Source organism: Mytilus edulis, chromosome 5, assembly GCF_963676685.1.
Source record: "Mytilus edulis chromosome 5, xbMytEdul2.2, whole genome shotgun sequence".
Lineage (NCBI taxonomy): Eukaryota > Metazoa > Mollusca > Bivalvia > Mytilida > Mytilidae > Mytilus > Mytilus edulis.
In genome coordinates this window covers 45,896,659-45,917,028 of record NC_092348.1, presented here as the reverse complement: position 1 = coordinate 45,917,028, position 20,370 = coordinate 45,896,659, and the positions used below count along the sequence as shown (strand labels likewise).

Genomic DNA, 20,370 nt, shown 5'->3' with positions numbered 1-20,370 from the left:
TCATTACCTGCATACTGACATTTGTCGCCGAGATAGCCGTCAGCACATATGCAATTATGTTCGTTTTTCAAAATCTGGCAATTGCCCCCATTTAAACACTGTTCTATAGCGCAATTATCTGTGAAAATTCAAATATGAATGCAAGAACATGCATTGTATTGCTCATGTGTAATACGAACTATATATTGATAAATGTATATGTTACAGTAAATAGGTGAAATTAGGAATTACACGTAATTACTAAACATTTCAGTAAATACCTGTAATCACTAGTCAATTTAGTAATTACGTGTATTTACTAATTGTTTCAGTGATTACAGGTATTTACTGATTTTTTTGGTCATTTTTACAGCTATTTACTAACTTGATATTTTTGTTAAAAAATTAAAGACATAATTCAAGATATCAAATAAGAAAGTAAGGGGTATGGATTTTTAGGGCTTACTTCAGGATCAAGGATTCTAAGGCACATTAAAAGTGCATATTCTTCAGTGTTTGTGAATTGAAACTGGAAAATGGTTGTTTTATAAGTTTTGAAACTCCCTAAAATCAGTTTGAGCATGCAAGACAATGATATCAATCCAAAATTGAGAAATACATTTTTGAGAAATTTATAGGCAACTTAGCCAGCTATTTTTTAAGATAGACATTAGATTATGGCAAACTTGGTTAAATGATCTTGATGATTCTTAAAATCTCATAATTTTGTTATATTAAAATCTCCATCAGGCATACTCTGCATATCAACTTGGCCAATAGCATGAGTTAATTAAAATTCCTTTTACCAAAATAGGTTTAACTACGACTTTTTTTGTCAGACATTTGCGATGAAGCTGACATTCTTCACAAACAAATTTATACAAATTGATGGCGTTAAGAGTCACATTTTCATATTTCCGTGTTTTTATGAGTTCTTCAAGACCTCCAAACTTAATCTTATATACCTCCAACAAAATTTTATCATCGTTTCATCCTTTATAAGAATGATCTTTTTGTGGATTGAAAAGGTCAACTAAATGGTCCATCCATTTTGTTTTACTTTCAATGTTGACATTCTTTTCCTTTTCGTCGAGCCTGCGTTTTTTGTCGCAAAAGCGAGACATAGCGAACCAACCTAATAATTCCGTCGCCAGCGGCGTCTACAAATATTCGCTCTGTGGTTCTATTTTTTAAATTTTGAGTTTCTCAAATTATCCTGGATTTCTACCAAACTTGAACAGAAGCTTCAGTTGTTTATGATCAAAAGATAAATTTCAAGAAGTAAATTTGTAAAAATAAAATCAAGTTTTTCCGTATTTTACTTATAAAGGGACTTAGTTTTAATGCCAGTTAACATAACATTCACACTGTGGTTAAATTTTTTTAAAATTTTAATAACTTTCTCAAAATATCCTAGATTTCTACCAAAATTGGACAGAAGCTTGTTTATGATCATAGGATAATATCTAAAAATAAAGTTTGTAAAAAAAAATATACTTTTTCGTATATTACTTATTTAAACGGACTATTTTTTTCCAGTTAACATAACATACACTCTGCAGTTAAAGTTTAGATTTCATAAACCATCCTGAATTTTTAGATTCTTACAGTACTAGTCAAAAGATAGTATCTAGAGGAAAATTAAAAAAAGAAATTTCCTATTTTTGTTGGGCCTGCGACTCACAGCAAAAGTAGGCGAGACACTGGGTTCTGCAACACCCTTAAAATGTTGATAGCTGAATACTCACTGATTTACTAATTAGTATTACCATAACTTTTGATCACTTGACCATATTACAACATTGTTTTAACAGTTAGTAAATAGGTGTAAAAATTCATTTTAAAATCAGTAATTACTGGTAATTACTGGGCAGTTTTAGGAATTACTTGTATTTACTAAGTGCATCGGGAATTACATGTAATTCCTAAATTTTAGTAATTACATGTAATTCCTAATTTCACCTATTTACTGTAACATATACACATCGATAAAAGTAAACACATGTTTTTAATAACACACAATTGTTTTAGTGCAGTTCTAGAACAGATACGTAACTATCCAGACTATGCCAGACCGTACCATTGAAACCGTATTTTGACCTATTGTGGGTTTTTTTCAATAACTTGTGACTTTGATGGGGAGTTGTCTCATTGGCACTCAAACTATATTTTTATATCTATATTTGGTGATTAATACTCCGTTTCTTTAACTAAATAAAAAGTAATTAACATCAAACATGCGTCCGTTAAATAATAAGATTACGTGTATCTTTATTTGTAGATTAACTGTCATTAACAGTCTCATTGTCTAGCTTTAGCAGGATTTTAGTTTGATTGTATTACGTTGCACTGGACTTCATTATATTCCCAAGCTCCGCATGCAATTACAGTTGTTCGCTTTTTATTTATCAATTTGTTTATATCATTTTGTTTTAGCTTGTTTTGTCTTTCATGTACAACAAACACGTTCTGTTGCTGCAACAATCCTTATATGGTTTGTGTGCACATTTCTGATAGATAAATGATCCAAACACTTCTCAGTTTCAAAACATTAGTTTATATTGATAGTGGATATATAAAGGAATCAAAAGAACCCCAAAAAAATATGGGTCAATGTGCTTGTTTTTGAGATATTAGCCATTAGTCTCTTGACTTTTTATAGCTTTATCATTGACAAGATTAAGTTCTAAAAAGCTATTAAAAAAATAATTCGAATTTAATAAGACTTTTACAGATGGCTTATCATAATACATGTAAAAGATTTATAAAAAGACAAATGGGGGTCAATGGGTAATTTTTCTAAGGCATTCAAATGGATAAAATCTGACAAAAAACCCAAGAAATGACAAGCAAACTTCCTTAAGTAATTATTAACTGATACAATACTTTTTGCACACGCTGCTTGTGTCCAGTATTCATTGACATCACATTGGCATATTCCTCTGATGCAGTGCAGTGTGTCTTTACACTCGACAGATTCGTGACATTGTGAAGTCGTGTCTCTTTCTGAAAAAAAATATCCAATAGTTCAGGTGAGCCCTTAACAATATCCAACAGGACAATAAAAAAGGCAAATGAGTTTACATTGTTACACTTTTACTTATTTTTGTCAGCATTATTTTCTTCTCGGCTTTGATCTTGTTAAGCATTAATTCGATTAGTTAACGAAATGTATGAACTTCGGATGTATGACTCCTCTTGACTTAATTCATTTCGTCCTTTGTTCCCCAATTCAATGAGTGAAAGCAACTTTGAAAGATGTGTATTGATCTTTTGAAAATGTATATATTTGAGATCTAGCACATCGGCAAATACACTGTCTTAGAATACAATTACACTTTTACATGTGAACTGTTGATAGATTAAGAAATTCTAAAGTAAAAGTTGACATATATATGATACATGTCTCTACGAAAAATGACCTTCCAAATACTTTGAAAACATAATAACCCTCTGCAACAATGTGTTATGAAGAAATGATTTGTTATCATGTTCCCTACGTTACATTTTAGAATTACTATCTAAAGACGTACAATGTATTAACATTGGTGTGAAGTATTCTATTTTTGTATTCTGTCTTTGATCCAATGTTTGGACTAGCATTTACATGTAAAAAAAATAATGTTAATTTAACTGTGAAATATTTTTAAAACATTAGAAAGCAGAAGGTAGAATAAATAATTCTCACAGGTAAATGATAGTTCACGAAATTTTTAAAAATCTTCCAATTCACACAATTCACACAATTTGATTCCTCAAATGAACAGATAAAAATCACACCCCAAAAATAATAACCATTTTGGTCATTCATTAAGTTTCTAGCAGAAAAAGAAAACCATGTACACACTTAATGTAAATAAGTCTTTATAAAATTTGGTATTTGTTTGAATTTTTCACATTTTGTTTACATGTGAAGCAATGCTGTAAGAAAGATCTAACTATGATCTATATATAATTGAGCTAAAAGGTTTTAGCCCATTCACAACCATGCAGTTGTAAAAGTTAGAACCTCTAGTCACAACCCTAAAACATCTTGGTGTGGCCAAAAAAAAAATCTTCAAATCATATTAGTATGCATTTATAGTAATAAAATATCAATTTGAATGCTTGCGGCCTTACCCCTGATTAATATTTTACCAAATTGACTGTAACATATAAATTAAAAAAAAAAAACGCCTAAAAGTGTAAAAAAAAACACCAATAATAGAAAAAAAGGAAAACATAACATGTAATTATCTATAAGTATTTTGGACAACAGATATTCTTCATCAGTGGGATTCTGATGTTAAATGAATCATATTAAAGAAGAGGGACCAAAGATACCAGAGGGACAGTCAAACTCATAAATCGAAAATAAACAGACAATGCCATGGCTAAAAACGAAAAGGACAAACAGACAAACAATGGTACACATGACACAACATAGAAAAGAAAAGAATAAATAACACGAACCCCACCAAAAACTAAGGGCGATCTCAGGTGATCCGGATGGGTAAGCAGATCCTGCTCCACATGTGACACTTATCGTGTTGCTTATGCGATAATAAATCCGGTAAATAGTCTAATTTGGTAGGTCACATTTATGAAAGGGAAGGGGAACATATTCGATATCATTTGTGAAACTGATATTCCATAACGGTCAATCAACTCGTGATGGCGTCCGTAAAATTTACGAAGAGATGATTTCAACTTCACCATATGGAACTCTTGATTTAATAGTTTCCTTGTGAGCAACAACAATCTATTCTGATTAAATTATAAAAACAAATATGATAATAAATGTTGAATAAGGCTAAATAATTGAACGTGACTGCGTACCCGTTCCCCACCAAATTAATAGAACCCTGCAATTGAAACTGGTATAATTCAAAATTTGTATAGTAGACAAAGGTAAATAAATAGCAACAAGTAATATAACTCAAATGAAAAGCACTGTCCATACTCGCACTACACCTTTTCATTTATTTTACTTAAGTCAAAATTTATTATTATATGTTAATTTAACCAGTATATATAAAACTGCTAATTTTAGGATGTTCAAATACGCAGCCTCTTTTGTCATTACGCTACCGTTGTCAAATTTGGAATATTATTGGTCAGTGCTTTGTATTCGAATTGATTTCTACGCAATCGTTGTAACATCTTGACTTTCGTCATCTTTGAAACTTTAGGATTATACCATTGTATATCGCACATCGCACATATATATTGTTATTTGTTGTAAAAATAACTATAAAACCTATATAATTTTTGCTATTTTTAATTGTACCAGCGTCTCTTTGGTCGGTTTTAACTGTTTTATTGTATTCATTTCAAGATAGCTATAGTTTAATCAGAATAGAATGATATGATTCACTTTAGATCACAGTCATACTGATGAAGGATATCTGTTATCCAAAGTTTCTAAAGATAACACTTGATGTATCCATTTGTTATTATTGGTGTTGTTTTGTACACTTTTTAGGCACTTATATAATTTATTTATTGTGTACATATGAGCCGCGTCGGATAAAAATCGACCTTATGCAAAAAAAATCTCAATTTGAGATTTGTTCATATTAATTTGGCTTATAGTCATACAATTTGAATGCAAAAAAACGTTTTACTCTAGCTTTCTTCTTTTAAAAGTTTCGCTATTTCAAAGTTGTGACGGCTACATTGTACATATATTTAACTTCAGAATCTCACGACAACGTCGTGAAATTAGCGTTATCGTGCATTAATTTTATTCTTTATCGGTCCTTTTCTCGTTATAGAGAGAGAACGAAAACATGCATTTGTATACAATATTTAATTTATTTTATAAGATTGTTACAATGAAAACATAAATGATTCTCTAGTTTTCAATCCAACTGTACCCAGAACATGTGAAATGTTACTCCTCTGAAGCACGAGGACAAAATTCGTCACGAAAATTATACTGGACAAAAGGACGGACTTCATTGTACAGATAACGCATTCTCTCCTCTGTCAGCCCTGCTGGCTGAATAACTCCGGTAGGTTTGTGCTTTCCTTAAGCAAAGCCAGTCTTTTCTCCGGTTGATAAAGAGTTTCTCTCGCAAATACAACTCCTACTTTGTCACTGGTAAATCGGAAGTGATGGAATTTTCCTATACCTCTGAGTGAAATAATTAGTGAAGAAATTATCCCATCTGTACCACTTTAAGCTGTGTTCGTCATCGTCATTTTCATTATAAACTTCTGACCTATTGCATTTGGCAGAATTGTCAACAATTTTAACCAGTTGTGATACAGTGTTTACGTCCGACTTTCTAAATTTCTTTTTCAACATGCCAAAACAAGACTGGTTGTCGCGCTTTTTGCCATAATACATTTGATAGTTCAACAGTGATTTGTGACAGGTAAATCAAAATCCCAAATACTATCTATTTAAATTATAGTAGTTCAAATTTCAAAATAAACGGTTTTTTTAGATGAAACTTTGGTTTATTATTTATTAATCCGACATCACAGCTTACATCTTTCAAAATTGTTACCTAAATCACGCAGAAGCGGACGGACGGACGCAAAATTGTAAGACTCACCGATGCATAGATCGGGACTTTTATTGCCCGAATACTAATTTTAAAGTTGTCGGGATATGAAAACGGGGGTTTAAAAGGTTTTATTTTGAAAGATATTAGTTTTCGAAATACATGTACACATGTATTATGCTGTTTTGCAATGTTTCCCTATTTCTTTCATTTTCTAAATAGAAATGTCTTTGAACAGAAATTACACGCAACACATTTCTGAATTTCTGAATAGATATGAACAGAAAAATTGCACGCACATAGTACAAAATCCACCTAGAGCACGTCTTGGTCTGTGTTTAATATTGTATATTTGTGTTGTTGTTTCTTTTTAGATTTTCCAAAACATGCAAAATGCAACGGTACAATGCTATGAATAATTTTTGACTTAATTTTGTTTTTGCGTGTCTCACTGTGTGTAGCGAAGTTTTGCAATACAGCACCAATTTCGTTTTAAACTACCAGAAATAGTTTTTCAGAATATTACTTTAGTTTAGTTAAGCTTAAGAATTGCATACAATTTTTTTTTAAGACAGGTGTTATTTTCACTTTGTATAAAATGTAAAAATAGATCGTGAACGTAAAAATAGTTCAATATGTAGAACGTATTAGGAAATACATACCTAAGCAAAACGCGTATAATGTATTCCTGTGTTAGCCAAAACTGATACTAAGGTTGAAAAATATGTTATTTAGAAAAGGACAGGATTCAGGAAGATTTTTTTTATCAGATTATTTGAAAATGTTCATGTCGGACCGGATAAAGCGGTTTCCGTGAAAGAATATCGGCATTTTTTACTAGACTTATCAGAAATAATATACTAGTTTAATTTGTCCTATATCTATGGAATACGTTAGCTAAAGGCCCGATTTAATAAGATTAAAATTGTATGGTTTCCCCCGTATATCTTTTTTTACAAATTTCATATCAAACCCCACTAAAAAAAAATGTGAAGGCATATATTATGTTGGATTTTCACAAATACAGAGTCAAAAGATCGATGCAGAATCGTCTAAAGAATACTAGTTTAATTTGTCATAGTTTTCTCGACCATAACTTTTGTTTCTCATGTTATGAACATGTATAACAGTTTTTACAATTTGATTTCGTTGAAATACATAAGAAATTTCTGAACAAAAACAATACTGGCTATATTACCAAAAATTTAAAACGTTTTACAACAAAAATCTATCCAAATAAACAAATATAACTGTGACAATTCGGCTTCTATTGGTACCTAGTACATTAAAATGCGACCAGAAATGTCCCCACAATATTTTTTTGAAAGAACGTAGTTTTGTCAGAAAGCGACATGTTTTTTTTTTTTTATAACGTCAGAAACTACCTGTATGAAAACTTGTGAAACTTTATCGTACCGTTTCTCGGTTTGACGTCGTATTGCACAAGGTCGATTTCTATCCGACGCGGCTCATATATCAATACTCTTAACAATCCAGTACCCTCATAAGAAAGATCGTTGACTAATATTTAGACGCTTTATAATAAATATAACAAAAATTTGCTTCTGCAAATTTAAAGAACTAACATTGTCTGGCTGAAATTTAGAAAAATTATAAATACAGAATGTTTTTTAAGGCTTGTATCACCGTCATTGGTGATCCGACGGATAAAATATGTCGGAGAGCTGCCACTGGTTCAGACGTACTTATATTATAATTATTTCTGTGCCTACACACTACATTAATTTCTAAGATCATCTACGATAAATAAGTTGATGTGTTATTTCCATCTTCTTGCCTTATGTATCATGTTATGTCTTACAACGCTAGATAAAAACTGTCGAGGAAAGGTAACACTCGGTCAACGAAAGCTTGAATTTGGTCGGGCCTAGGTGGTTGATTGGTCTAACGCGGCAGGCATAGTGTAAGGAGACTTTGTGCCACGATATCTTTTATTTTGTTTTTTTAAATTCTACGATTCAGAATTTAGTTAACGGGTTTTGTTAACCCTTTCATGAACCCTACAGTTGTATTATTGTATTAAACATCAAACCATTGATTTTGCAAAAGACAAAGCGTCAAACCGTATTAGTATTAAATTAATGAAAACCTATCAATTGGAATGTTTCACTAAAGAACTTGAAACCTACCATAACTCTAGGAAATCAATCACGAAAGAGGAGAAATTAAAAAAAACTACAAATGCGGCTTATCCTTCGTAGCTAGCTTTAACATAGAATATGAATAATTAAATGTCCAATCTTTTTAATCGGAAACCTTCACTTGAAAAACAGATGAGAACAATATCTAGCATTCAGGGTAGTAAAATTGATCGACTCAACATGTTTCTCAACTTATTACCACCATTCTGTCCACAGTAAAAGATGGCCTTCTTAAATATTGCGTTGATGTACATTCAACCAGCAGTTCCAATCAGATGTAGAATGTTGATTATAAAAATTCTTAAGATCAACTCCAAAGTACACAATATTAACAATTTCCTGTAATATTAAAATCTACAATTTATGTACGCTTGACAGTGCCATTTCCCGTGATAATTCTTCACATTAAACACAGGGTTTCTAAACAGACACAAAAATGGTAAACCAATACACACATTTCTTGTTTTATGCAACACCATTTTTTTGAAGATCAAAACTGAATTTCACAACAAATACATTGCTGATAAATGATGATAATACTTTTCATTTTGATTGACAATATAATTATATGGTTGAAGGATATTTCAGCAGAATGTTTCCAAATACAATGGGTAGTTATTGGGCACCACTACGGGCCAAGATTTGTTGTTCTTTGAGTTAAAAGATTCAAAATTGTTGTTTTACATATGAAAACATAAGATGTTCATAGTGCTGGAATCTTTAAATTGGTTATCATAAGATTGCTTCTGTGTCCATTAATATACGGTGGCGTTTTTATTCAAACAATGTTTTGGATGTTACTTTTGTTTAAATTACAAAACTGCATTCACTACTAGATCTCTAAGATGTAAAAAAAAATATATAACACTGTGACAATCAAATCATGGCTATACGGGGAATCTATTTGAGGAGACGAACGGCAATTATACATATTACATCCAAGTAACAGACAACAATGTTTGTGTTTCTCCGTAACAAAACAAATGTACTTCATAGAATATGCCAACCAGCAACTTTATACACAGTTCATAAAGACAGGATTGTATGTCAATGCCCGAAATCAAACTTTACAAGAAAAGTACCAAATAAAGTAAAAAAAGGAGTACATTATTATAATTTGACACATTTTTGTATTTAGATTTTTGTCCATAAAAGTGCATGCAATATGTGAAACATTACGGGTTTCCGATTGATTTTCCATGAAAAAAATGTTGACTGAACGTTTACATGATTATCATACTTGTAATACACGATTAACTAATAACGTTTAATCTTTACTACCTTTAACAGGTTGAGTTTCATTTAATATGTCAATTGCACAAATACTGTTTCAGAGTGTTTGTATTTTTTAAAATGCCAACATTGGCTGGATATTAGCTTTTAGAAACACGCTAGTTAGATTCTTTTAACTACTATTACCCTTACTTCTTTCACAGAACTGTCCATTCCAAAAATCCTGTTCACAGCAAATACAGTGATTTGTTCTGCACTGTAATGTTGCTTTACATTCAAGTGACGAATTACAGAGTGCATGTTCATCTTTTTCTGAAAGTACATATAAAAAAAACATAAATACATAGTTTGAACATATAACATTTATTTGTGATAGCCCTTGAGGCAGGACAAAAAATAAAGGCTCATCGATCTTTTATATTGTTAGGTCGAGAGTGAAATAAATGATATATTTCCTACAATAAATATATGTTTTAACCTGCACTGTACAACCGGCCTTTTGAGATTTATTGTTTAAGTAAAAAAACCTAGAGGCTCTAAAAAGCCTGTGTCGCTCACCTTGGTCTATGTGAATATTAAACAAAGGACACAGATGGATTCATGAAAAAATTGTGTTTTGGTGATGGTGATGTGTTTGTACATCTTACTTTACTGAACATTCTTGCTGCTAACAATTATTTCTATCTATATTGAACTTGGCCCAGTAGTTTCAGTGGAAAATGTTAGTAAAAATTAAATAATTTTATGAAAATTGTTAAAAATTGACTATAAAGGGCAATAACTCCCAAAGGGGTCAACTTTTCGGTCATTTTGACTTATTTGTAAATCTTACTTTGCTGAACATTATTGCAGTTTACAGTTTATCTCTATCTATAATAATATTCAAGGTAATAACCAAAAACAGCAAAATTTTCCTAAAGTTACCAATTCAGGGGCAGCAACCCAACAACGGAATGTCCGATTCATCTGCAAATTTCAGAGCTGATAGATCTTGACCTCATAAACAATTGTACTCATGTCAGATTTGCTCTAAATGCTTTGGTTTTTGAGTTATAAGCCAAAAACTGCATTTTACCCCTATTTTCTATTTTTAGCCATGGCGGCCATCATGGTTGGTTGGCGGGGTCAAGCCACACATTTTTTAAACAAGATACCCCAAAGATGATTTTGGCTAAGTTTGGATTAATTTGGCCCAGTAGTTTCAGAGTAGAAGATTTTTGTAAAAGATTACTAAGATTTACGAAAAATTGTTAAAAATTGACTATAAAGGGCAATAACTCCTAAAGGGATCAACTGACCATTTCGGTCATGGTGACTCATTTGTAAATCTTACTTTGCTAAACATTATTGCAGTTTACAGTTTATCTCTATCTTTAATAATATTCAAGATAATAACCAAAAACAGCAAAATTTCCTTAAAATTACCAATTCAGGGGCAGCAACCCAACAACGGGTTGTCCGATTCATCTGAAAATTTCAGGGCAGATAGATTTTGACCTGATAAACAATTATTGCCATGTCAGATTTGCTCTAAATGCTTTTGTTTTTGAGTTATAAGCCAAAAACTGCATTTTACCCTTATGTTCTATTTTAAGCCATGGCGGCCATCTTGGTTGGTTGGCCGGGTCAAGCCACACATTTTTTAAACTAGATACCCCTATATTGATTGTGGCCAAGTTTGGTTTAATTTGGCCCAGTAGTTTCAGAGGAGAAGATTTTTGTAAAAGTTAACAGATGACGCCGGACGACGACGACGACGACGACGGACGACGGACGTAAAGTGATGAGAAAAGCTCACTTGGCCCTTCGGCCCAGGTGAGCTAAAAAAACGACATGGTTGATACGCGGACAGCGAAGAGAACACAAAGATGAATTGTCAGTGAAATTAAAGCAAAATGCATTTGTGTGCCTGTTATTTCTTCTTTGCAGGAAAAAATATTATCTTATATTTGATTTCAACAAAAGGCGTTCTACTTGGTTAATATTATGGAAAACATAAAACGGGATTTTGCAGTTAGGTTAAAATGATATTCTGCATTTTGTTTGCATTGATTGATTCATTTTATGTTATGTGATCGATTCGTAAAATTTTATTAAGATAAGAAATTTCAACTAATTTTGATTACATTTCATTTTCATCATCCTCATCGTTTTTATAAACATATTTTACTTGTAACTCAACTTAAGTTGTTAATGATGTCAATACAGAAATTGTGATGGCTCTGTTATTAATTGACAGATTTGCCAGTTTTTCAACTGAAGGTCGGTTAGCTCTCTTTGTATTTCCGCTTCTTTCGTTCATGCTATATTTGATATCGCCAAAGACGTTGAGAGATCCGTGTAAAAAACAAGCAAGCAAAAACTCGTTTTATTCGATCGTCACTTATTCATCTTTTTATCATGTTTATAGACGAAAAGAAATGTCTGGCGTACACAAGTTACATGTATAAGGTATTATTTATTAGAAATAATGCTGTGTGTCGTTATATATTTTTGTCATTAGCATGTCATTAACCTAAACTAAAATCTTAATTTGTTTTAAAAAAAAAAGTATTCGTAAAGTAAATTAAATGAGGCTTTTCAATACAGCATAAAACACGTCCGACAATTAATTTATACTTATGGAGCATGTTGATCCAGTCCAGTAGTCAGACGAAGCACACTGACATACATTCCTGGCACAATATAACGTTGTTTCACATTCGCCTTCTTCCATACAGTCATCGTTTACAGATTTTCCTTAAACAATTATTGAGATAGGTTATATATTTAGGAAGGTTCACATTGCATAAACTACATACAAATTGAAAACATGCATAGTATACATGCTAATACACAATTAAAAGTAATAATAAGAAATCCAGTAACTTTGAAACTCTAGTAAACATGTTAGCTAAAAAGCAAGCATGAAAGCGATTTCGCCATGATTGAAAAAGCATTTTCCAGGTGGGTAAGATTGTCCTGCGAGATAACGTTCTGTGCTGGTGATTCGGTCCTGACTGGTGCTGGTGGGTCCTTATTCTGTGCTGGTGGGTTTATTTACATTGTATCACAAAGACAATATACCAACCGTTCTCTTGCTAGATTTTTCTCTGACACGTCCCTCTGACACGTCCTAAGTACCACGCGAGGAAAAGTCACCACATTTTTTTTATTGCAAATGTCGTACATATTCGCCAAACGAAATTGTCCTGACGACGTGCAGGTAATTAGGTAAAATGGTTCTTGTTCTGTGCACCTATGTCCTGGTTCTGTGCCTTTATATCTTAGTTAAAAGTGGCAAATATTCAAGAAAATTGATGCAGAAAACTTGTGTAATTGATAGATATATACCTAGCATATATTTGGTGGATATTTCATACTAGTACATGTAGTATGAACTGCAAGTTGAGGCTCAATACTTAGTTTAAATTTGATTTTTGAGAGGGTGTGCAATATCTTTTCTGTTGAAGTGTTTTGGGCATTTTAAAACTTTTGTTAACTGTTGTTTTGAAGATATATGTGCTGTTAACCATTATTGCCTAATTAGCTGTTATCTGTTTTATTAAAATTGAATTGTTGTTAACTGTTATTATGAAGAAAACAATTTACTTCTGTTTACTATTTGTTTGGGTTTTTTTTGTTTTGTTTTTTTTTAATTTACTGTTTTCTGATTCTTATTTAAGATAATTTAAAATGCGGTTATCGGTTATGAATATTTTAAATTTATTTAAATCAGATTAGAGCAAAATAAAAAATAATGTAATGGAACCCCTTTTGCCCCCTTTTGATATAAGACAATATGCATACGATTTGCGGGATGAAAATTCTTTTGCATGACCATCAAAATACGGTGTAAAATATCCAATACCTTTATAAACAAGATTATGTGGTATGTTTGCAAATGAACAAATTTCTATTAGAAACTAAATGAAGTGAGTGCTAACAACTAAACGTCATCGTACGACATTCAACAATGACCCAAAAAATCAAAGTGTAAAAGGTTTTGCATAAAAATGGAGAGCATAAATATAGAGTAAAGGACTTGTTTTCTAATAAAATTGAAAATCGAAATGGAGAATGTGTCAAAGAGAAAACAACTCGACCTAAGAGCAGAAAACAGCCGACTGAAACCAATGGGCTTTCAACACAGCGAGAAAATCCAGCTCCCGCGGTGGGCTTCAGCTGGCCTCTTAACAAAATGTATACTAGTTAAATGGACGTCACACTAAACTCCATAACATATAAACTAAAATTTAAACAACACACAAGACTAACAATGGCTACAAACTTTGGACATGATTAATATCTTGTGTTAGATCTTAACCCACCCCTATACCTCTAGCCAGTGTAGAATAAACAAACACACAGCATTGTGCACAGTAAAATTCAGCTTAAAAGACCAAATCAACCACAACCTAAGTTGATCATGGCATACTATCATGTGAGTTCTGATAATAAAGTCAGTGTAGCCTAAGCATCTTGGATATTGTTTCTCTGACTAATTTGTCCGATACTGTAGTTAATTTTGTTTTTATTTAACCAAATAAATCTCAGCCTTGTTTCTGTGCGTATGAATCGTGTCTACTCAGAAGCGAAATCAAATTTCTTTGTACAATGTAGTATTTACTAAAAGGGTCACAATGATAATGCGGTTTTTTTTCAATAAGTGAGAGGGAGGTCACGATGAAAGCTGTTAAGCTGTTGAGTCTTATGTAGACGAAACGCGCGTCTGGCGTATTAAATTATAATTCTGGTACCTTTGATAACTATTTACACCACTGGGTCGATGCCACTGATGGTTGACGTTTCGTCCCCGAGGGCATCACCAGCCCAGTAGTCAGCACTTCGGTGTTGACGTGAATATCAAATATATGGTCATTTTTTATAAATTTCCTGTTACAAATCTTTGAATTTTTTGAAACACTAACGATTTTCCTATCCCAGTCCGTATTTTAACAACATTTTGGAATTTTGAGTCATTAATGCTCTTCAACTTTGTACTTGTTTGGCTTTATAATTTTTTTTTATCTGAGCGTCACTGCTGAGTCTTATGTAGACGAAACGCGCGTCTGGCGTATTAAATTATAATCCTGGTACTTTTGATAACCAATTAAACTAGTTTTGGATAGTTTTGGAATTCTAAAATTGTTGATGAAAATAGTTTGATGCAGATTTAAAAGTTGAACTTTAAAAGAAAAATGAATCTATTAGCTATCAAACATCATTTGCCTTTTGTCATTATAAAGTTATTGTCTTATAGGTTGTCGGGTGGAATTTTTCGAAAAGTTCAATAAAACCCTAAAAAAAATCTAAATATTTCATGGAAGGGCAGAGAATGAAGACTAGATTACCTAGATAACACGCACAAAAATAAGATTTTATTATACATTTTAAAGACCCAAAAGTAAAGTCTGTTGTGAAAGACTTTTGATAAAGAATTAAAAGAAAGTAAGTGAACGATGTGTCCTACTTTTCAATTATTAAATATATTTCATGAATCAAAATAAAATATGCCCTAAATATATAGTATTGTGGAATTTTTTAACTTACATTGTAGGATACATTGGGAACAATAAAATAAAAACTACTTACATGTAGTATCTTCCACATGCCCTTTATAAAGTCTAATATATAAACATTTATGACAATAACTGAGCATAGGATTCACTGAATAGTTTAAAAGTTCTGCTATACCAAAATTTAAAATGTGAACTAAAGTTAGTTTTGCGAAATTTGTTTGATGAATACCGATTGAAATTTTAATCTAATAGAACATTGTTTATCTATTAGTTAAAAGGGCGGTTTTGTACTAGCTTGCAGTAGCTGCGAGTATCGGTGGTTCAATAATTTGTGCATATATATATTTATAAAGAAACTATCCCTTTACAACGGGGACACTTGTAGGCAGTGTACCTATAAATGCGTCTAAGAGGATATACAATGAATAATGTACAATATACTAAAATACACAAAGGACAAAATCATAGTTAAAAATTACTTTCATGTAAAACATAACAGCATTATATATTAATATACAATCTCAACATTTAGAGATCACGTCATCAAAATAGCACACACAAATCACAGTCAGCTTAATTTTCTAAAATCGAATACTTGTAAGTGTACATTTCACTCAACAATTTTTCACTAAAAGTGTCAACATGTTTACAATCATTTGACAAATTCCACATTTCCATTCTCAATTTTAAGTGCTGTGTTATTATACAACTGTACCAATAAAGGAGAAAAGAAGGTTGGGTCGAGGCAGGGAGATGTGTGGACCGGAAACAAACATGTTAAGCCCTGTCACGAGTGCCCAAAATCAGTGGCTGTCAAAAGTTATATTTAAATAAGGCTGAACGCCTTCATTTTTTATTCGTTTACATTTTTATAGCTAGCATTTTTTATGGTTTTTTTTATCTCGTTGTTGAAGGTTATACTTTGACTTGCAATTGTTCACAGCATGTTTCATTCTAGACAGTTTTTATCAGTCATGTATGATAAGGCAGTCTGGGTCGTTTTTATTATCCAGTCAAAATGTATTGGAAACAGTGTATATATTAAGAAGGAAATTAGAGGCACCAGTAGTTAGGCCATCTAACCTCATATATTTAATTGAAATAAACCAGTCATACATTTATTGTTGTTAGTTATGTCGCTTTACCTCAAGCACCTTTCATTTGTTAGTAAGCAAACTATTTAGAAAATCATCAATTTAAGGACATTTAATATCATAGATAAAACTAATCTGATTAGATATATTTGCATCTGATATTGGACGGAAGTTGTTGCCCTTTTACGTAATATAAGTTACGATTATTATATGCCCAATTTATTGATTCTCTTACGTTTGTTTAAAATAGGAACAACTTTTTACCAAATATCACCAGCAACGTATCAGGACACACCACCACAATGACAGAACCCACCAGCACAGATATCAGAATTAGGACATGTCTAAACTGAGAAAATCCACATTTTTTTATTTTGTGGTTTGGATTTGGGTATAGAAAAAGAACTTCAGGAACAAAATTAAAACATCTAAACTTTTTCCTTCCATTTGTTATGGGAGAAAAACCTGAAAAATCATAATTTTTGTCATTGTTTACATATTTTCAATGATCAACAGCACCATGCAGAACCATAACACCAGCACAGAACGTTTTCTCGCAAGACAACATTATCCATCGTGATTTTGGACATCAATATGAGTAGGAAATAATGCAATTTCGAAGATAATTATTGATAATTATACCTTTTTTGCAAAGCTCTATGTGTTACTCCTGGTTGTTCATATATTTATAATTTAAGCTGGCTTGAGGTTATACATGTTATATGAAAACAGACATGCATGTCTCTTGCGCAAATGAATTGTGATTTTAGTCTGTTTATGAAGACATCATATGTATTACTTTTATTTCTTTTTTTATCAATTTCTTGTAATTAGGATCTTAAAGTATTGACATGACGAGCCTGTGCCGCTCACCTACATCCTAAAAATAGCAATTTCATGTAAAAAACAAATTTAAGAACAATAACTCAATAACGTGTTTACTGACAATTTTAGTCATTTAAACGTATGGGTAGATCTGTTTTTATTTATGTTAATTTTTTTAAAGCTTCTACTCTAATGTAATCACAGTTTTCAAGAAAATTGGCCAACAAAACGGTTAGAATCAACATTTAATAGCAAAACTCGTATTAGTAGTTGAATGACGATTCAGACCAGTTGACTTATTTATTGATCCTGTCTTTCTGATAATTTTAGGTATTCAAATTTTTATGTATATATTTCAGTTTCAAGACGAGAGAACAAAAAAAGCAAAAACAAATTGACAAAATAGTCATTAAACAGGTTAGGAACAAATCCTCTATATGACGTTTATACCCGTAAAGAGGGAATATCCTTCTATAGAGGGATATATTGTTTAGGCTAGATTGAATATTTGTTCATCATAATTGAAATCTGTGATCATCAGGTCAATTCCAATCAGTTAAGCCTCACTAAACAGATTTCTATTGTTATTTTTAAAATATCATTTAAAGGTAAACTGTTCCTTTTGTTATTGATCAGGTGTTAAGATAGGTACACAATAGATTGCATGGTCTGTCACTTTAGCAGAAAACTGAGCATCGCAAATTTTAGTAAAGTGCAATATTTGATACATAGATAAAGGCACCAGTAGTATACCGTAAAGTCATAAATTGATTGAGAGAAAACAAATCCGGGTTACAATTAAAACTGAGAGAAACACATCATCTATTAGGGAAAACAACGAAACAACAGAACACTGAAGTGCAACAGAACACCAATGCAACATACTTAAAAACAAAATGCTAGATAGTATAGCCAATATAACCAGAAAATACCAATTTGGCTTTTCCTGCTTTAAATTCAGTCTGAACAATTCCTCTAGATGGGGAAAATTGTATCCCTCCATGGAAGGATAATCCCTTTATACAGGTGAAAACACCATATTGAGGGTTTGTTCCCAACCTGTTTTAGGACAATAATTGCCATAAAGAGCCGACAACTATTTTAGCTTTATCATACAATTGAGAATGGAAATGGGGAATATGTCAAAAGAGACAACAACCCGCATAAAGAGCAGACAACAGCCTATTTGGAGATTTGTATTACTAATCCCTTTTGATTTGGCTATGTAAAAAATTTTCTGTCTATTGCTGTTTTCAACATCATAGGAAAAAACACATAAATTTAGTAAAACTCGTCATTTAAGCTCATAACTGATACGCATGATTATGAGTCAACTGAAAATTTACAAAATGTTGATTTATTTGTAAATCGTGTCCTGTTGAATAAATTTGCTTTTCAAAGTTTATATCTATCTATAATTTAATGGACAAACATGCAAAACAATAGTTAAAAGCGGTTTTAAAGGGAAAAACTCCAATTGGAATCGAAGATGACTAGTGATTTCGGCTAATTTGTAGATCGTGTATAGCTTGTTTCATGTATCTGGTGAAGTTTGTTAAGAAAATAGACAAAATTTAAAAAAACTAAACATTCCTAATTTAAGGGCAATAACTCCTATCTAAGTCATTTTACAGTTGATGTAATCTGACAGAAGGCAAATGTCAACGCTCGGCACATTTCCGTACCTAAAGGGGTTTTCCAACAATTTTATTTGATCCAAATGTTCTTTTTCAGTCGTTGTCGGCGATGTTGGTGGCTATCGTTGGACAAAATGTTGAAACCAGATACACAAGCATGATTGTCACAAAGTTTGGTCTCATATGGCCACGTAATTTCAAAGTAGAAGATTTTTATAAAAGTTAACGGACGAGGAATAATAACCGGCGAAGGACGCCAAGTCAAAAGAAAAGCTTACACAACTCTTTGATCTAAGTAAAAACTGTTGCATTGCGGCTATTTGAAGCACACTTAAATAAACCACTAAAGACATTTCTATAGATCTGGCATTCAAAGTCAAGAAAACATGACTGTAGATTTTAGTTTTATTAACTTATTTATGTTTTCATTGATTAAGACAGACATAAAAATAAATTATTATGACAAAAGCAAGAAGGGAAGAACAAAACAAAATCTGAATTCCCATTTAACATGTGATTCATAAATTGGCCAGATATAGCTAGCACTTAACAATGGGTATTTAATTGAGCCTCTGTTTTAAGTTGTGTCATTGTAAATAAGGTAATAATAAACGCTTCTGTATATGTTTAATGTATTCTTTTCATTTCATTGGAAAATTACTATCTTGTTTACTTTTAATATAAAAATCTGAAGAAATATATCGAAGAAGTTACAAAACAAGACTAGACCCATTTTATCATTATAATAAAACCCACGACGTTAAAAAACAGAACAAAGAATATGGACTCTTGAAATAGACAATTGTTTCACTGCATTTGTTTTTAACTGTGTAAAAGTTCAGATGACTATATTCGGACACTACCTCCGGTTGACATTTACTTTGTGAAATAGCACATTAAATATCAATCAATATACTAAGCAGTGTAAACAAAGGGTTGGCATATAAAGAAATAGCTTACGTGAGGAACATTTGGAGTTGTCCCAGTATTCTGATTCTGGACACTGACAGAGTGAATCCTTACATTCCAGATTTTCAGTACATGCGATAGATGAACTACAAGACTGTCCATCAGAATGTTCTGAAATATTAAACTTTTCAGCCAGGTCAAATTGCACAGAGCAATGACATTCAAAACAAAAAGAATAGTTCAGTTTTATACAAAAATTATAATATTTGACACATTGAATGCCGATAGATTGTAATTGTAGTCATGGGAAGTCCACTCAAATTCAAATAATTTTCTTCAAGGTATTACCTGATTTATTTCACATGACTGGGCGAGTTTAACCCGTTCTCTCATTATCTATGACCAGTTCATCTATATACAGGTGTTTTGAGATAAACTCATCAATGAAGTGTCAGTTATCAACGTCATTGATCCGGTTAAAATATGTAAAAACTATATGTGTATTCGCAAAATAAAAAATAAGACACAGCCGTTGA

The 20,370-nt window shown here is 31.8% G+C and overlaps 1 protein-coding gene across 2 annotated transcripts in view; it reads right to left on the bottom strand.

Moving 5' to 3' along the window:
* LOC139523788 (IgGFc-binding protein-like) overlaps window positions 1-20,370 on the bottom strand; it is a 33,436-nt gene that overhangs the window by 5,490 nt on the left and 7,576 nt on the right. Inside the window, exons 5-9 of one of the 2 annotated variants that reach the window (XM_071318073.1) lie at window positions 19,886-20,005; window positions 12,488-12,607; window positions 10,061-10,180; window positions 2,866-2,985; window positions 8-118 (exon numbers count right to left, since the gene is read on the bottom strand). In XM_071318073.1, the coding sequence (XP_071174174.1) occupies window positions 8-118; window positions 2,866-2,985; window positions 10,061-10,180; window positions 12,488-12,607; window positions 19,886-20,005 (591 nt within the window). The remainder of the gene's footprint in view (window positions 1-7; window positions 119-2,865; window positions 2,986-10,060; window positions 10,181-12,487; window positions 12,608-19,885; window positions 20,006-20,370) is intronic. The other variant, XM_071318074.1, reaches the window with a different exon arrangement.